The sequence below is a fragment of the Numenius arquata genome, chromosome 10 (genome assembly GCF_964106895.1).
Source record: "Numenius arquata chromosome 10, bNumArq3.hap1.1, whole genome shotgun sequence".
Taxonomy (NCBI): domain Eukaryota; kingdom Metazoa; phylum Chordata; class Aves; order Charadriiformes; family Scolopacidae; genus Numenius; species Numenius arquata.
Window position 1 is genome coordinate 40,919,314 of NC_133585.1, and position 17,886 is coordinate 40,937,199.

The window sequence follows — 17,886 nt, forward strand, 5'->3', positions numbered from 1 at the left end:
CCCCTGTTCCCCCCCGGGAAGCGGCTGGCTGCGGGCTGCCTCTCGCTCCCCCCCCCCCCCTCCCCTCCCTTTTAATTTTTATTTTTATTTTATTTTAATCCCCCCCCTACCCCCGCGCGGCGGCGGCGGCGGCCCGCCTTTCTCCCCACTCCCCCCCCATCGCCTTGGCCCCGCTATGGCGACATGAACCCGCCGGCCGCCGCCGCCGCCGTCACCCTGGACATGGGACCCGCACGGTGCTGAAGCGCCGCGGAGGAGCCCCGCCGCCGTCGCCCCGCCATGGGGTGCTGATGGCTGGGCCCCGCCGGGCACCCCGCCGCCGCGCAGGGGAGGTGAGCCGTGAGGGGGGAAATGGAGCGGGGGGTGGTGGTGGTGGGTGGTGGCTGGGGTCCCCTCTGCGGGATCGGGTGTGCACCGAGGCAAGGATGCGTGCAAGGCACCGAGGGAGGATGCGTGTGTGTGTGAGCAGTGCACCACAGCATCAGTGTGCAACGCCTGTGCATTGCACGAGTGAGTGCAAAGCACAAATGTAGGCAGAGCTGGCCCCCGTCCCGTCCTAGCGCATCTGTACCCCAGGTGTGACTTCTCCTCACAGCCCTGGGCCTCTTCGTGGCCCACATAATTTGTTTTTGTTGTCTTGTCTTCGTTGTACTTCGTTTGCAGAGATGGGCAGCGCTCTCCTCCCTTCCTTCTTTGCCCTCCCATCTGCAATGGAAGAAGTTTCCTTGAAAGAAGAGCAGTGTTGTGTTCTATATATCTGTCTCCAAAGGGGTGAACTTAAAGGAGGGAGGTTACAATTGGTTAATTCATGCTGGTGGTAGAAAGCAGACTTGCAAAAAAAATCCTCCTGAAAACTTGTCCATTGAGCACCAAAAAACCTGTTCCGTATTTTCCCCTTTTGACCCCGTGAAGGAAGGAAAAAAAGAACAATCCCACATTTTCCTGCTCTTAAAAATAAGAGTGTTAGAAGGCAGACTGTTTCGAGCCTGAATTTAAAAGAGCTTTTTCAGCATCAGGCTTTGTGTGCTCCCAAAACATTCTTTCCAACAGCCTGTACAGGCAACAGCCTGTACACGGCACAGCTCCTTTTAAAGACAGAAGGCTGAGCTTTTTTATTAACTAAATATTTAAATTGAGCAAAATGCATGTGGTTTTGAAGCTCCTCTTTCTGGAGCACCTCTCATCTCTTTCCTCCAGGGGTGGCAGATGTGGCTGTTGCCCCCCGTCCCCTGGGGCTACCCCCGACTGGGGCTCGCTACTGCCCTTCTGCCCTGATTTAAAGCTGGGGGATGCGTGTGTGTGTGTGCGTGCAGAGCCCAGGTATTGCAAGGTGAGGCTGGGTAGGAGTTTCTCTCTCAAAAAGCAAATCGCAGCATCTTTTCCTTGTCTTGAGGGTTTGATTTTGGATCCCTGCAAATGATTCAGTTTTGTTTTTAAAGTAGTTTGGCTGGCTCGTAAAGCTGGGGGACAGCTCGCTCTCATCTATGCCTGCACAGACCTTGGCGTGGGATGTGGGAAGCTGATCTTTTGGCTTCTCCCCAGCAGGAATTGAACTTTCACATGGTATATATATACTTCTCGTTATCCTTCGTCCCTATTTAGAGCTTGTGTATGGTTAGATATGGCAGAACTGATCTTAGACGCTCCTTTTACTGTATCTGTTTTGTATTCTTACCAAGTTCTGTGCTTTGTTTGCTCCGTGTCCTTCTTTAAAAATACTTTGAGATTGCTTCTGTCATTGTATGATAAGAGTCTTGCTCTAACAGGACCCCCTCCACAGAAGGTTCTGCTCAGTGGAAGCCTACTGGGGCCAGGATTTCTCACCATTTCACATTTGGGGTGTGACAGGGGCTGCAGCCAGCGTTGATGAGAGGCGGCAGCAAGCAGAGCAGCACTCCTTCGGGGTGTTCTGCTCTGGTCTTGCTGTCAGCAGACGTTCCTGGATGCATTTGAGGCCATTGACATGCCTTAGCGCAGCCTGAGATTTGCTGGGTGCAGGTTACCCAGGGAGAGCAGCCTCAGCGCCCCCCCCAGGGCAAAGAGACCCCATTGTCAGCCCTGCCGCACACCCTGGCCTTTGCCCCTTGTCCCCTCCTGGGGCTATTGAGGAGTGCGGTCTGGGGCCAGCTGTGGCTCGTTCAGGCTTCCCATGCAGCCTTCCCTTCTGGACTCTTCTGCACAACCAGGTGGTAAAGGGGAGCTTGGGTTGGTGCAGGTATAGTTTTAGGGAAACAGTATAGCTCAATGGTCCATATCCCTATGTCCTAGAGGCCTTGGGAATGCTTTATCTGAGGAAATGGACAAGTCAGGTGTTGGGAAATAAATATTTTCCAGGGCAATGCAATATCCAGAGCTATCTGTCTACCGTCTTATATTAACACTTCAATGCAATCAACATTTACTTTCTAAAATGTTTTTTTCCCTATTTTTAGATTATTTGTTATAGTAACCTTTACAGACATTTATCAATTTAAATATACTTCAGTCAAAATGCAAGGCTGTTCAATGCCAGTACCTTTGCTTGTGTTATTGCTGTAGGATAAACTTTTCAAGTCAGTAGGTAGACCCAAGTGTTTAGCTTTTTTACAGCTTTGAGCATCTCCCCTGTAATTACAGTCTCTTACATTTTCCCTTCTCAACTTTTCTGTGCTCAGCTCCTTCTTAGCGTACCTCGTGCAGGCAACAGAAATGAGAACATGAGCAGTGTTCGTGTAGTGGAGCATGCCTTCCCCCAGGGCCTGTGTGAAAGATGCTTTCCTTTGCACACCTGCAGCAATGCGTTGGTTAAAGCAGTAATTAATCTTGACCTCACACTGAACTGGCTTTTTGGGAGCACCTATATTCACAGGTTTAATCTTTTGTGTTTTTACATGGAATTTTTTAGGAAATAAGATTTGGTGCAGTTGTCACGCTCATGTAAATTATCCATCTAAACAGAATGGATAGATACATAATCTGCAGTTTGTGTCACATTGCTCCATAGCCTGCCAGATACAGATTTTAAAAAGGGTGGGCAGGAACAGTGGCTTCAGGAAAACTAGACATTGTATTTTGATCACCAAATTATAACCCTTGGAATCCCATTGCCCAAGCAGGGAACAAAATGCGAGTAAAGGAGAAGACGTATCTCCAGATTGAGTGAAACACGGTTGTGGGATCTGAAGATGTAAACGGATGCAAGATGTAAAAATGGGTGTCTAGAGCTCACCTGCCCAGGAACAAATTGTGGCTGTTTTGCCTCGCTCACATGATGTTGTGAGGCTAGAGAACTTTCAAACCCAGGTACTTGTCACCAGGACACTCCAATGAAGCAGCAGGAAATCCAGACTGGCCATCGAGGAAGTGGATTTCAAGGCGGATTCGATTCTATTCTCAGTGAACCAGACAGTAGTTTCTTTAAGAATTCAGCACAATAGTAGCTATTTTCAAATATCAAAAAAAGCAAGGTAAAGTAATTCAGATGGAAAAAAAATCTCAGGTGTCTCTCATTTCAGTATGAAGCAGATGTGGCCTGAAATGTTCCCTTCCTGTGTGTTTGCTAACTGCAAATATTATCAACACTGATTTATTAACCATAATGGGTATTTGCACTTGCTATGCAGCAGACTCACCTAAAAGCTTGCTCATGAGTAACATGTTACTGCAGATACTCCATTTTGCTCATCAGCCCAGGCATCAAACATTTTCTTCACCAGAATAATGGGAGGTGCTGGATGAACCCATTTGCCAGAGGCTTTTGCGCCTTTTTGGTGGTATTTTGCTGTATACAGCAAGATCCTGTTTCTTTGCTGGGGTAGCTCTTGACTACAGTGGTCTGTTAAACAAGAACTTGGCTCCCAAAACCATCAACCTTTACCTTCCTAACAATTTTGACTGTAAATCTTGGGGCTTAACTGCTCCTAACTGCTGCCATAAAGCATACTTCCTTTAAGGATGCAACTGCTGTAATAAATGGAAACTAAGATGCATTTGATGGTCATGTTATGAGGGCACTGTACTTGCATTGATAGAAGCAAACGGGGACTTTGCACAATATGCTTTGTGGAAGTAGCAGCAGAACTCTGACTGCCGTCGCATAGTGCCTCAGACGTACTGTTTTCTTTTTATCAGTACCCCCACCTCCCTAAGTTTCCTTCCCTGGATTTATTTTGTTTTAGGCTGAGGACTTTTTTTTTTTTTAACATTGTCCAAAACCGGGGATATCAAGGGTGTTACATTCATATTGGTTGTGCAGGAGAGATGAGTACATAGGGAAGAGCCAGGGCTGTGGCTGTGCCATCCTATTTTTGCAGCCAATTGGAATTAGGTCCTTTTCTGTATTGTCTCAACAAGAGGCTAATTAGTCAGCAAGCTCGAGCTCCTGGAGGATAATTAAGCTTTATAACTGTGGGTTCTCTTTGGTTGATGAGAAAGAGGAGACAGTACCCTCAGAGCCTAAGAATGCTGCTCTGCAGCTACTGTGCTGTACCTCATAATTGATCTATTGTTTCAACAGCAGATAATTCCTCATTTCCTCATAATTACCTCTTTTTAGTGCCTCACACTGTATCCTGATATTAGCTGTAATCACTGATAATTTACCCTGAAGCCAATCAGAATCTGCAAAGCAAAATATTGGCCTCGGTGAGCATTTATGCTTTCAGATTAAATTCTCTTTTGTTGTTGTCAAGAGGAATCAAGCCATTGTAGTTACACATTTTTTGGATGTGGGTGTTGAACTGGGTATAAACTTGTTTGGTTTTGTTGCTGTTCATTTATGTTAATGACTGACTACTGCCGAAAGACAAAAAGAACTACTGCTGAATCCTGTTTCTGTGTTTTTGCCCATAGAGGCATTGTATTTATTTGGTTTCAGGGGATTATATTACTCAAAAGGTGGTGCATGATGCTTTGGATTCTGAATGCCTGTTGGCCCTTGCCTGTAGAGAGTTAGCTTTTATGAGCTTGAAAGCCTCCGGCCCTATTTTATGGAATTACTGCTCACTCTCATACTTTGTGAGCTTGATTTTCCTCAAAGTGACTTCCTTCAAGTTACTGTTGAGTTATACCAAGTTATATTGGTGATGGGAGAAGTGAATCATACCCTATATGTATTGCTTTTAGGAGACTAGCAGTGAGACATTACATAATGCCAGGTTTGGTTTGCCCCCCCCCTTTTTTTTTTTTTTTTAAAAAGCCTTCCTGCTCTGCTTTCAGCATTTGCTGCCTGAAGAACTGACAAGCTGCTCTGGGCATACAGCTGAGCCCTCACAACTGTGCTGCTTTGAGCATAAAGCCCTTAAGATCAGAGTGGTTGAGGCTGGAAGGGACCTCTGAAGGTGATCTTCTCCAATCCACCTGCTCAAGCAGAGCCACCTAAAATCAGTTGCCCTGTACCATGTTCAGATGCCTTTTCAAATATCCCTAAGGAAGGAGACTCTTCAGTCTCTCAGTAACCTCTGCCAATGCTCTGTCACCCTCATAGAAAGGGAATGTTCCTGATATTTAGAGGGAACATCCTGTGTTTCATTTTGTGTCCATCGCCTCTGGTCCTGTCACTAGGCACCACTGAAAAGAGCCTGGCTCCATCTTCTTTGGACCCTCCCTTCAGGTATTTTTATATATATATATATATATGTAAGTAAGATCCTTCCCCCCACCTCACCCCTCCCCGGAATCTTCTCTTTCCAGGCTGAACAGTCCCAACTCTCTCAGCTTTTCCCCATAGCAGAGATGCTCCAGTCCCTTCATCATATTAACGGTTCTTTACTGGAATCTCTCTAGTATGTCCACGTCTCTCTTGTTCTGAGGAGCCCTGAACCAGACACAGCACTCAGGTATGGCCCCACCAGTGCTGAGTAGAGAGGAAGGATCACCTCCCTCAGTCTGCTGGCAACAGTCCTCCTAATGCAGCCCAGGATAGTGTTAACTTTCTGTGCCACAAGGGCACAGTGATGGCTCATGGTCGACTTGGTGTTCACTGGGACCCCCAGGGCCTTTTCTGCAAAGCTGCTTTCCAGACAGACACCCCCCAGCATATACTGGTACCTGAGGTTGTTCCTCTCCAGGTGCAGGACTTGGCACTTACCCTCCATGAGGTTCTAGTCAGTCCATTTCTCCAGCATGTTGAGGTCCCTCTGGATGGCATCACAACCATCTGACTTATCAGCCACTCCTCCTCATTTTAGGTCGCCTGCAAACTTGCTGAGAGTACTCTCTGGCCACCCATCATTCAGATCATTAATGAAGATGTTAAATGGCACTGGACCCAGTATTGACCCCTGGGGTATACCACCAGTCACCGTCTCCAGCTAGACTTTGTGCCACTGATCACCACCCTCTAGACACAGTCATTCAGCCAGTTTTCAATACACCTCACTGCTCATCTAGCCCCTACTTTCAATAATGTGCCCTCATTTTCCCTGGCCTTCCTCTTGTTACCTGTGTACTTATTCAAGCCCCTCTTGTCTTGCCAGATACAATTCCAGCTGGGCTTTGGCTTTCCTAACCTCATCCTCAGCTGCTCAATGTTTCTGTATTCCTCCCAAACCATCCTTGCTTCCAGCCTCTATAACGCTTAGGTTTTGTGTTTGAACTTTGCCAAGAGCTCCTTATTTATCCTCACAGGCCTCCTGGCAATTTTGCTGGACTTGGTATTTGTTGGGATGGAACTTGAGCTTCAAGGAGGTGATCCTTGAATACTAACCAGCATTTTCGAGCCCATCTTCCCTTCAGGGCCTTGCCCCATAGGACACTTGCAAGCAGATCTTTGAAGAGTCCAAAGTCTGCTCATCCGAAGTCCAGGGTTGTGAGTTTCTTACCTTCCTCCCCGCTCTTAGGATCCTGAACTACACTATCGCATGGTCACCGCACCCAAGGCAGCCTTTGACCTTCACATCCCCAACAAGCTCCTCCTTGTAGGAGAGTATGAGGTCCAGCAGGACACCTCTCCTCTTTAGCTTTTCTATCACTTGGGTTGGGAAGGTGTCATCAATGTAATCCAGGAACCTCCTGGATTGCTTATACTCTGTTGTGTTGTCCCTCCTGCCAATGTCAGTGTGGTTGGAGTCCCCCACGAGGACCAGGGTCTGCGAACATGAGGCTGCTTCCAGCTATCTGTAGACAGCCTCATCCACTTGTTTTTTCCACCCACTACAGTGTCACCCGTCGCTGTTTTCTCTTTAATCCTCATCCCTAAAATTTTGGTGGGCTCCTCATCCAGGCTCAGGCAAGTCTCTACACATTCCAGTTGTTCTCTCACATCAAGGAGAACTCCACCATTGTCCTTTCCAGCATAGGACCCACATCCCTCCATTGCAACACTCCGAGTGTTGCAAGTCATGGGAGACATCATGGGAGACATCACACCACATCTCTGTAATCCCAGCAAGACTGTAGCCTTTCAGCTGCACATAGGTTGCTCTCACCGTGTTTATTTCCTATATTGTGTTCATAAGCATACATGCACTTCAGAAAAGCACCCCAACATACTTACTTCCCAGAAAAGGTTTGGGGGGATTTCTCCATAATGGTACCTCATAGGTGTGTCCTTGCTTACATGCAAATGCTGGAAGTCACCCCACTTAAGCTTCATTTTTTGTTGATTTTGTGATCCCTTCCTGTCATATCACTTGAGGCCCTTTGCTCATCAACCCTGTACATCACTCTTACAGGGCTCCTGGTAACTCTGTCCCTGCCCTATCATACCTAGTTTGAAGTTCTCCTTATAAGGTCAGCCATCCTACTGGCAGATGTACCTTTGCCTGGCTTGATGAGGTGGATCCTGTCCCTTCCGAGCAGATACTGCCCCACAAGCAGGGTCCTATGGTTGTAGAACTCAACTGCCCTCAACACCAGGTCTGCAGCCAACTATTGACCTGCACTGAGGAGAATATCACCAGGGCCCCCAAGCCTTTGCCACCCCCAGATCTCCATAGTTACTTGACACTCTCCAGGTTGCCCCTGGTGGTATCACTGATGCCCACATGGAAGAACAGCAAGCAGTCAGAAGGTTGGACAAGCTCAGGCAGTCCGTCCACAAAATCCTAGGTCTGGGTCCCCAGCAGACAGCAAACCTCTCTAGATGATAGGACAGGTGGGTTCCTCTGTCCCCTGCAGCAGGGAGTCATCCATCACAATCACTCACCTTTTTCCTGGAGGTCTTGCATGATTTAGGTTCAGGTGACCCTTATCTTCTGCATAAAGGCACATAGGTCTCCTCTTTATTGAGCATGGTGAACCTATTTTGTAGTTACAAGCATTTAGGTGGGACAGAAACTTTCCTTTTAGTGCCAGAAGTCACTGACTTCCATCCTTCCCTTTCTTCAGAGCTTTCACTTGCCTTGATGGTGGGGTGGACACTGCCTGCTTCTCTATCGCAGATAGAGGCTGAGGCTGTTCTAGCTGCTGAGTCCCAGAGAACCGAGTCCCGCTCTCTATCTCTCATGAAACTTCTCCACTGCTACACGGTCTGCTCACTTCCTCCTGTAACTCCACTTGGCACCACAGCTCCTTCAAAACAGCATAGCTCCTGCAGGACAGAGGGCCATCTCTCCCAGCCTCAGAGAAAGACTCTAGGCACTCCCTGCAGCCTGGAGGGCTGTACCCATCATCCAAAGCTCTGCCTGCATCAAACCCTCTACCCTAGAAGGGCAGCTACTCCAGCATCTGCTGGGAGAACCGCCCCATGGTGTGCCACCACCATATCTGAGACGGTTTATGCTGGAACAGCCCCCCCTTCACAACAGTCTTCTACATAAACTTCTGCACTTGGTAGTGGTGCTTTGGGCCTGGTTCTTTATATAGACTTCTCCCAAGCACTGGCTAAAAGGGGGCAGCTGTACCCTGTGTAGCTGATTATGCTCATTAGAAGCTGCTAGAGCTTCTTCAGGCCTATGGCCTTGTGACTCCCCTTATCTTGTCCTTAACTAGAAACAGCAGCACACTCCAGTTTCTCAGAGGGTTCCCAGGTGTTTCCCAAATGTGATCTTGGACGTTGTCCCCAGAAGATCCCAAAAGAGAGCCCAGAGATTGCTGTGCAAACCTTGGTTGGTTGCTTCTGGGAGCTGTGCTTGTTCCTTTGCCAGTGGTGTACAGACAATTTGGTATAGGGCTTAGTTGTTGTTTTCTTGGATTTAGGTTGGAAACAACATAAAAATAACAGGCGTAATTTCAGCAAACACTCATTTGTAGTAGCTTTATACCTGTCTCGTGCTTTGGTTCTGAACAACGAGGTAGCACCATCTTTTTTGGCGTGTGACCACAAATTGTCCCACACGAGGGCTGTCCATCCTTGATGTGATACCCCCATGCACACAAGAGAGGCTCACATTTCTGACCTGGAGGCGTGGCTCTTTCTGAGCATTGAGATCTGAGTGTCAAATAATAGCAGGGCCCATTCCTACGAAATGTTAGCCCAAATCCCTTGGCTGATTTTAATAAACGTTGTGAGTTTACATCTTCAAGAGGCATCTTGCATGCATATCAGCAGCCAGATGATGGGCCCACAGTATTGAAAGAGTATAAAATGTAGGCATTTCTTTTGCAAGTGTTCATAAAATGGCATAGAGGGGTTTTGGTTTGCAAGGGTTTTGGTTTTGCTTAATTTAATCCATGCAAGCAAACAGCCTCCATCAGTTAATAACTTTTCCTTTGATTTTTAGGTTCAAATAAACCAAAATCTCAAAGCAGAACTCATTAAAGTATATTGAGTTTCATCTCCTCTTTGCATCAAACGCATACGTTATGCAGCTGGAGCTGGTCTCCTCGGGCTGGATTCTGAGTTTACCTTTTATCCACAGTTTACTTGGTATATTGCCACACGCTGCCTCGAAAGGGAAAGGAGCTGTGATTGAAACAGCTTGTTTGCATCACTTGAGAGCTGTGGCACAGAACATTTAAGCTGTTGCTGACCAAAGGCCTTTTGGGCCAAATTCTGCTTGGACGGACTCATCTTGGCAGCTGCTGATACAAAAAGGAAATGGAAACCTCCTCCCTGGAGCCTTTAGAAGAAGGGGTAGGGCAGGCATGGGTCTGGAAGCATGCCTGGCTCACCAGGAGGGAAGAATGGTGACATTGTCTGAAAGTTCACTCAGGAGTTCATCTTCTACCTTGTTTTTTAAAAGCCCCTACTTTGGAAATATCATTTAAGCTTTCCTTAAATAGCAGAACCCTGGTATCAGTTATGAGGCTTGGGTAAATAAGTACAGCAGAGATTTCTTAGAACTAGTCTGGTTTATGGTCCCCGGGTGTGGGAGAGAAAAGGCTGGGCAGCAGGCATAGATTTTACAAAGTGGTGGCTTCTATAAAAGAACCCAAAAAGAATAGCTCAGGCTTGTACCTGCAGAAGCCCTGAGTGACAGCCATCAGACAGCAGCTTTATACCACCACTGTCACCAGGGGCTCAGTGGCACCCTCCCTCCTATTTAAAAATGCCTTAAAAATCCAGGCATTTTTTTTTTTGCCCTGAATTATTCCCCCTGTTTTCTTGATGGTTTTTTTTGTTACCTTTAGGGAATACCACGAAGAACCAAAGATGTTTATGTTTTCTACCACATTGCTCTATGAAGAGTGTTTATGGTGCTGTGACAAATTCCATCTAAGCTTTCCTTTTTGAACAGAACAGAAACAAAATGGTGGTGAGAAGAGTGGACTGCTGCGAGTCATGATGCAGCCCTCTCCAGAGCTCTCCTGCTCCTCCTCCGTAGCTGCTAAATAGGCCCTGGGATTTCTCTGTTTCAAAACAGACTTAAAAACGCCTCCCTCCCTCCCATCAAAACATTGCTCTGTGTTCTCTTTTTGCAGTTGCAGACCTGTGTTTTTAACTGGCATGTTTCTTTAAAATGTTTGGAAAAATTCTTCAGTTTGGAAAACCGGCACTAAAATGAGGTCAACTTTATTTGCACTCCCAGGAAAAATCTGGTTGGAGGAAAAGAAGTGGTGAATGTGTGATGTACATGAGCCTGCCTGAACGATGCTGCCAAAATATCTCACAGACATGCCTTTGTAGCAGGTTGTGGGAGTTAGCTCTGGGTGAGTCATACAGACAAATGGCAAGGGCCCTCTTCATTTCCCAGCCTGAATAAAATTACTTCTTTCCGAATTTAGGTCTGTTGGCTGGCTTACACACAAGTCAAATACACTGCCTGTTAAAGGTGCAATATCATATGCACACCTGTGCCATATTTATGTTTGATACTAATGCATCTCTCATAGGGGAACGCATTCTTATTTTAATGTATATTAGTATTCATTCCATAGAAGTTAGTTCGTTGCTTCAAATCCATTCACTTACTTAGATGTTGAAATTTGAAACTATATTCCCAACCATCTTTTTCCCAGTCATTTAACTTGAAAAACATCATATATTGTCTCACAACTCTGTCAAGCGATTTCCCCTAACCAGGCTGCAACATGATTTTCTTTCTACAACTCAAACCAGCTGATTTTAACCCACGCTGGTCCTCTGCTTATTGCTCTCACATCAGGTTGTGCTTTGGCAAATTGAAAAGCCAGAAAGCTAGGCATTGATTTCCAGTAGTGAGGCATTCATGGGAAATTTTACTGTCTAAACCGCAGAAACATTGTCCTCTTAGAACTGTGATGTGGCGCAGAAATAATGTGAAATCATAAAAGTAGTTTATGCCTGCTGCTTTTTTCTTCTCAGATGTAAGCAACACTGTAGGCATTTACCTCTGTCTGGCATAAATTTCCGGACTGCTTTAACTGACGTGGGGTGAGGAAAGAGTTAAGCTAAGAGAAAGCCCCAGATACTAAAATTAACATCCATCCCACCCCCCCGCCCACAGCTTTAAATTTTCTAATCACAACTTGCAGTTAGACGATTTCTTCTAGCAGTGCAAAACTACATTTTGATTATTTCAAATCACAGATGGCTGGCTGGAGCTCGGAGGAATTCAGTCTCCTTCCTCTCTTCCTTCTGCTTCGCCTTCCTCCCCCGCCCAGGAAAGTCTGTTTTCAGGTCATCTCTAAGATTGTATTATTGCTTGCTAAAGCTGGAGCAGGTTTGGCTGCTGATCGCTGAAAATACTTACAAGATCTGCAGTGTGATGATTAAGCTCTATTGGAATTACCCCTCTTGTCCAGAATATATCACCTGGATTTATATGCAAAATAAAGATAGCAGTTTTTAGGCTGTCTGTAGTCCTAGAAATCTTCTTAATTGCTTATGAAATGAACTATATTTAAAAAAAAAGGAAACTAAAAACATAACAAAAAAACCCCCAGCCGTAAACCCAACCCACAACCAAAACAAGAGGTTTTTATTATTGCCCGGAATGATTTCAGCGATCCTATTTACAGTGCAGTTGTATTGGCACAGCTGAATTGCAACTGGAGGCAGGGGAGAATCAGGAACTGTGTTACGAGCTTGTTCTGCCAGTGGATAATATGTTCCTATAACTGCACCTTTTGTCTGCAGGAGGCACTTTTTATTGTCAGTGCAAGTGATCACAAAGCCTAAAAAAAAAAAAAAAATCAACTATTTTGCATCCTACACAAATGCACACCCCCCCAAACCGAAAAATGTTTCTGGCGAGGTAACTGTCTGCCCCAATTACTGCAAACACTAAACTGCTTTAGAAAACCGTAGCCTGCAGCACTTAGCAGCGTAAAACTTCTCTAGGGAAACGGAAAGTACCTCTTTTAAGTAAAGTTAGCTATAAACTTGGATCAAAAAGAGAGATCTTTATGAGATGGGTTACATTTTAGGGACCAAGTTGGGTATTTTTAATGGAGAAGCAGGTGATTTTTAGTGTCTCTCACAAGTGAAAACCTGACACCAAAGTATCGACTCTCTAATTTCAGAGCAAGATTCAACCTGCAGCTTGTGACCTTGCTCACAGGAGACATGAAAACAAAGTCAATGCATTGACTTGGCTCACTTCTTTACTAACTTTCCAACTCTTCTTTAAGAAGTTTCAGTGTAGCCAGTTGACCTTCCAGTGAAGACTAAGAAACTTTTAAGAACTTTCTGAACAGTGGTTTAAAAACTCCCAAAGTGACCACGGGGGAAAAAAACCAAACCACCACCCTGGAGCTAAAGTTTAATTTTAAATCAGAGAAACAGAAGCAGAAAGCTAGGGTGAGTTGCTTTGTGGTGACTGTCACAGCTGTGGCAGTTATTCCAGCCGTGGATCTCTTGGGGTCAGTAACGGAAAAATGTGTGCAGGTTTTTGGCTGGAGCAAATCTTTACTGTCAGGGCAGGCTCAACCCTCCTGTTGGTACTGCTGTTCTCTGCAGAGATGCCAGCTACATTGACAAGTATCTTTACTGCTGATGGGAGCCTCCATGTTGCTTTTCTGTAATGCTCAGGCTTTATCATCTTGATCTGAGCAGAGAGAAGACAGTCTGGTCCCTCTGCGGTCTTCACTCAACTTCCATGAGCTGGATTTTGGGAAGCTCTGCCAGCCATCCCATTTCTCATCCTCTCTGAGCAGTGCTCGGTCTGCAGTGGCTCCCTTGTGTTTTGTGAAGCACTGCATACATGTAGAGCACGCTGGCATTTTTTTTTTTTTTAAATGGTGTGCATTTATCTGATTAAGAGCTATGTAAATTTAGATGCAAACTCTTTTCAGCCCTCAGGGTGCTTGGCGAGTTGCCTGGCGTGCTCTCGGTGCTGGAAAAGTCTGCGCACCACTGTTGCTCCAAGGGAAACTTTCAAGCGCGTCATTCCTCTTCTTTTTTTTCCTTATAAAGGTTATCGTGCCTCAGTCCTCATTGAATTACCTCCCTAGTTCAGAAAGGAAAGGTTATTTTTCCCTCTTTCCCCCTTGGCAACTCAAGAAGAGTTTGCCATCACTGCTCACTAAAAATGTCCCTTGCAGGGCCACTGGTATTTAAGTGTGCTCCAGGGAGACCCCTGAGCTCTCTGCTGGGGTCACTGACTGGCCCAGGCAGTACAGGGACAACCTAAAAAGGGATCAGGGTAACAAAAAGATCTTTTCTGGTCCCAGAGGGCTGTGAAACCCATTGGTGTTGTAAATACAGTGGGAATGTTTGTGAGTCACAACAGAAAAAAAAAGATGCCTGAGGATGCTCACTTTGGCCTGAAATTTTTCATGTGTTTTCTCCAGTGATTTGAGGGGTGGCTAATTACTCTCTCTTTCCTGCAAAACCAAGAAAGGACCATCAATATTTCATATTAGGAGACATGATTGGGCTAAATATAGCTGCTGCTTTTTTTTTCTGACAAGCGTGCAGCGAGGAGCTCGCTGTCTCCGGGCTTTTGGCTCTCAGTGCTGGTCCCCATCTCTTGGCTCAGCTTTGGGTCTGGTCCTAGCCTCGCTGTTTTTCTCCATACATGTGTTTCACCTTGTTCATCGCCGAGTGCTTGTGCACACCTTTAATCGCTGTCTTCTCCACATGTGGCCTGAGAGGCTGTGGCTGATACCTTCTTGGGTGTTACTCAGTTAGCGTTACCTGGTATGTAGCAGCTGACTGCAGGCTCAGTTGAATAATAAATAAATAATAGTTAAAAAATCATCCATCTTTTGCTCTGCATATGCCTGGATGTAGGTGCTGGATGGAACATTGTTTCTAGGGTCCCCCAGCTCAACTCCTGTCCATCTACTGGATGCTCTTCCTGGACAAAATATTTCCCCTGCGCCTGCAATTTGAACTGGGTTTTTTTCTATCAGTGCAGGACTGCAGCCCTCGTCACTGCTGTCCTCATTTCCCAGGGCTTTACACCTCCTTTGGAAGCGCTGGTGGCTCTGGAAATGGTGGGTGATCCGGCCTTTGGGAACCAGCCCAGCCCACAGGGAAACCTGTAGTGTCTGATGGGAGGCTAATGAGATGCTAATGAAGCCCCCGGGGGAATGAGATGGGGGGGAGGCTTTGAATGTGGATCCCTGCTTCCCCTTCAGCTTCACTGACAGCCCCATTTCCAGTGGTATGAGTGTCACCAAGATCACCCCGAGGTTTAAAAAAGAAATGAAAAAATGAGTAAATGCACATAAATAAGCTGCGGTTCGAGCCAGGGAGCCAGGGTTCTGTTTAGAGGAATAGCCTCTTCCCAGGCAGAGTCTCCCTCTTGTAAAGTGAGGAACTTTTAATAGAGATTTTTCAATCCACAGTGATAGTCAGTTAGGCCTTTTGGGGATGACGGGGAGTGATTTTGAAACACACTGCAGAGCATTTTGAGCATGGAATCCTGGTTCCAAGGTGTTTCCTCCAGCTGGAAAATCTGTATATGGCCCCAGTCACCTTGGGTGATTACAGAGACGGCTGGAAACCTTGTGTAGGATATGCCAAGCCAGTACAGCCTCTCCTTTGTTCATGGAGAAGCATTTGTTTTATAAAAATCTAATATAAAAGGGGTTTCTGTTCAGGACTGAGAGGCTTGACGTTTATTTGCCACTTAAAACCTGCTTGGCTATAAGCGGGACTTGAGTGCGGTTTTATCTCTCGTGCAGGTTCTGTGTGAATTGCGCCCATTAAAAACTCCTGTAAAACTTGATAAAGAAAAATATTTGTTCTACAGTTTCCTTTAAGTCCGTGAAAGCACTATGAATCTTCATTTGTTCAGAGCTGCAGTTGTTATGAATTATAACAAACTGATTGTTTTCACTGTGAATTTTGTTTATTTTCTCTGATTCAATGTGTTGCCTTATTTCCTGTAAATACAGCATAAACTGTTGTATTAACAAACTCGTCTTTATGAAATAGCCTGGTTAGTGTTTGCAAATATCCACCTGTTGTGGATTTCACAAGAGCTCACAGAAGGAATTGATAGTTTAAATAACTTTCCCATGGATTTACCCTTCAGGGCTGAATTGTTTTGCCTAAGTGATTTATACTGTCAAGAAATTTGTGGCCAGAGTGATGGTAGGCAGTATTAGAAAAATTTGAATAAGCTTTTCAATCAGAGCATCTTCTCCATTTGAAAGCAGGTGGTGGAATCTGTTGTATTTAAAAAAAGTAAAAAAAAATCTTGCTACTAGTTTGTTTTTCATTTTAAATTTGCAAGTTTCTTGACACATTGTTACTGCTGAGCGAGGTTGCACTAGGGCCAGGAGAACCCCTGTTTTTCTGGTTTTTGTATAGCAAAGTGTTTTGCTTTAAATTGTGTGCTTTTTATCATTGCATCTGCCAGTGGAAGCGGGTCTTTCCGGATACTATAGGGCTTGCAGAAATTTTCTCTGTCACTTATCTAGCTTGTAGTCAATTCATGCCTTTCAAAGGCCGTCACTGCGTTTGCTGCTTTTTTCCTCTTTTAAAATGCATTTCCTACCTAGAGTTAGAGATGTGCCCTGAAGTTTTGTGGATCTAGCATATTTTCAGAGTGATTAGGCCCAAGAGGAACCTTCCTGAACTCCCTGGTACGTTTGCATTGCCCGTGAAACAGGTCACAGCTTCTGTGAGAAGCTACAAACCGTAGTGTGCAGAGAGCGAAAACATTGATCTTTCTGTCAGGCTTCAGCTTGTAAATCATTTAAATTCTCAAACAAGCGTTCCTCTGTTTCGCACAGAACGTCCTGTTGCTGCTGGGAGTACTGGGGTAAGGCTGGCACCAGCCAGACTCCGAGGCTGGGATTTTTGAAAAACATTTGAATGTCAGTCTTAACTTCCCTTGAAGTCACAGGTAGACTGGTTTCAGCTTCAGCAAGATTTGTGCCAGGGCAACCAACTCACTGAAACCCCCTTTATATTTGCCATACAGCTCCTCCCTCTTCTCAAGTATTTTTCGTAAAACACCCCTGCTTTTTAGTGCTGCTGAAGCAGGAGAGGTCTTGCCTGATTGCCTACATAACAGAGAAGCAGAAAACATGAAAGTGGCAGGACTCTCCAGCCCACGTAGGTGCTGGAGATCTGTGGACAATTTTGGCCCAGCTTCATCTGAATCTGAGCCGACTGGTTTGGGTTTCCTTGAGTACGTTTGCCAAGTACCTGACAATCACTGTCTATGTTACAGATGAGCCTATTTCTTGCAGCTTTAGTAACCTTAGTGCTTTCTTTTGCTCAGTTTACCGGACAGGCATGGCTCAGTATTTCACCAGGCTGTCTTTGGTTTTGCAGGTAGCTGTATCCAGCTGGGTGGCAGGTGGATCCAAGGGTTACCATGAAGTTTTCAGGACCCCTGGAGAGCCAGAGGTTGTCTCTCCTTCTGGAGACAGCAATCTCTAGGGAAGCTCAAATGTGGAAAGCACATGTGCCGAAAATTCAGCCCAATCAGGTAATGTCTCTTCTTCACATCATTTGTTGTAATAAAGGCATGAGACTATGCTCTGGTGTATTTTTATGTGAACAACTGAAGCTGTTGCATGAGAAGTTACCTTCTGCTTGAGACCTGGGAAATTAGCCTCTGAAATAAGTGATTACTTTTTTATTTGAGGGATGTACCTGCCATCAGGGGTACAGAACACACTCTAGAGCATGCAATGTTAGATCTCTGCTGTTGCTTGTAAAAGCACATAAGTATATTGTCTTAATTAAACTCATTTTACAAATTGTGTGGCTAATTAACACACATTTCTAGTGGTCACAAACTCAGCTTCATTTTCTTGGACAAGTTCGCTAATAACAGCATTGAAATGCTGGTTGCTTTCCACCTGAAGCACGTGCTTTCCACGTGTGACGTTTTCTCACACGAACTGTTACTGCTGGCTTAACTCAGGCCTCCTCCTGAAACAGCGTATTCACAGTGAAAGCCTGACTTTGCCGCCTTTTCCTATTCTGAGCCATATTCTTCCCTAGCGAAAAGCCTGGTTCTGGAGGGTGGGCTATAGCTGTGTCAGCTGAAGCCAGATGAGGATCTGACTTGGTAAGGCACTGTCTGCTTCAGGAAGAACCCCAATGACTGACATAGGACTATTTGTGGAGCAGGGTGCAAGCTCATGTTGAGGGAAGCAGAGCCAGGCGCTGGCCTGTTCCATTGAGGAATGTTC

At 45.6% G+C, this 17,886-nt stretch overlaps 1 protein-coding gene across 6 annotated transcripts in view; it reads left to right on the forward strand.

Annotated features, from left to right (window-relative positions):
* Window positions 1–7: 7 nt before the first annotated feature.
* Window positions 8–17,886, forward strand: part of CCNI (cyclin I) — a 33,824-nt gene continuing 15,945 nt past the window's right edge. For 4 of the 6 annotated variants that reach the window (XM_074154658.1, XM_074154660.1, XM_074154659.1 and 1 more), the window contains exon 1: window positions 17,061–17,174. In XM_074154658.1, coding sequence (XP_074010759.1) covers window positions 17,061–17,174 — 114 coding nt within the window. Of the gene's footprint in view, window positions 333–17,017; window positions 17,175–17,886 lie in introns of those variants that run through there. The other 2 variants (XM_074154656.1, XM_074154657.1) reach the window with 2 other exon arrangements.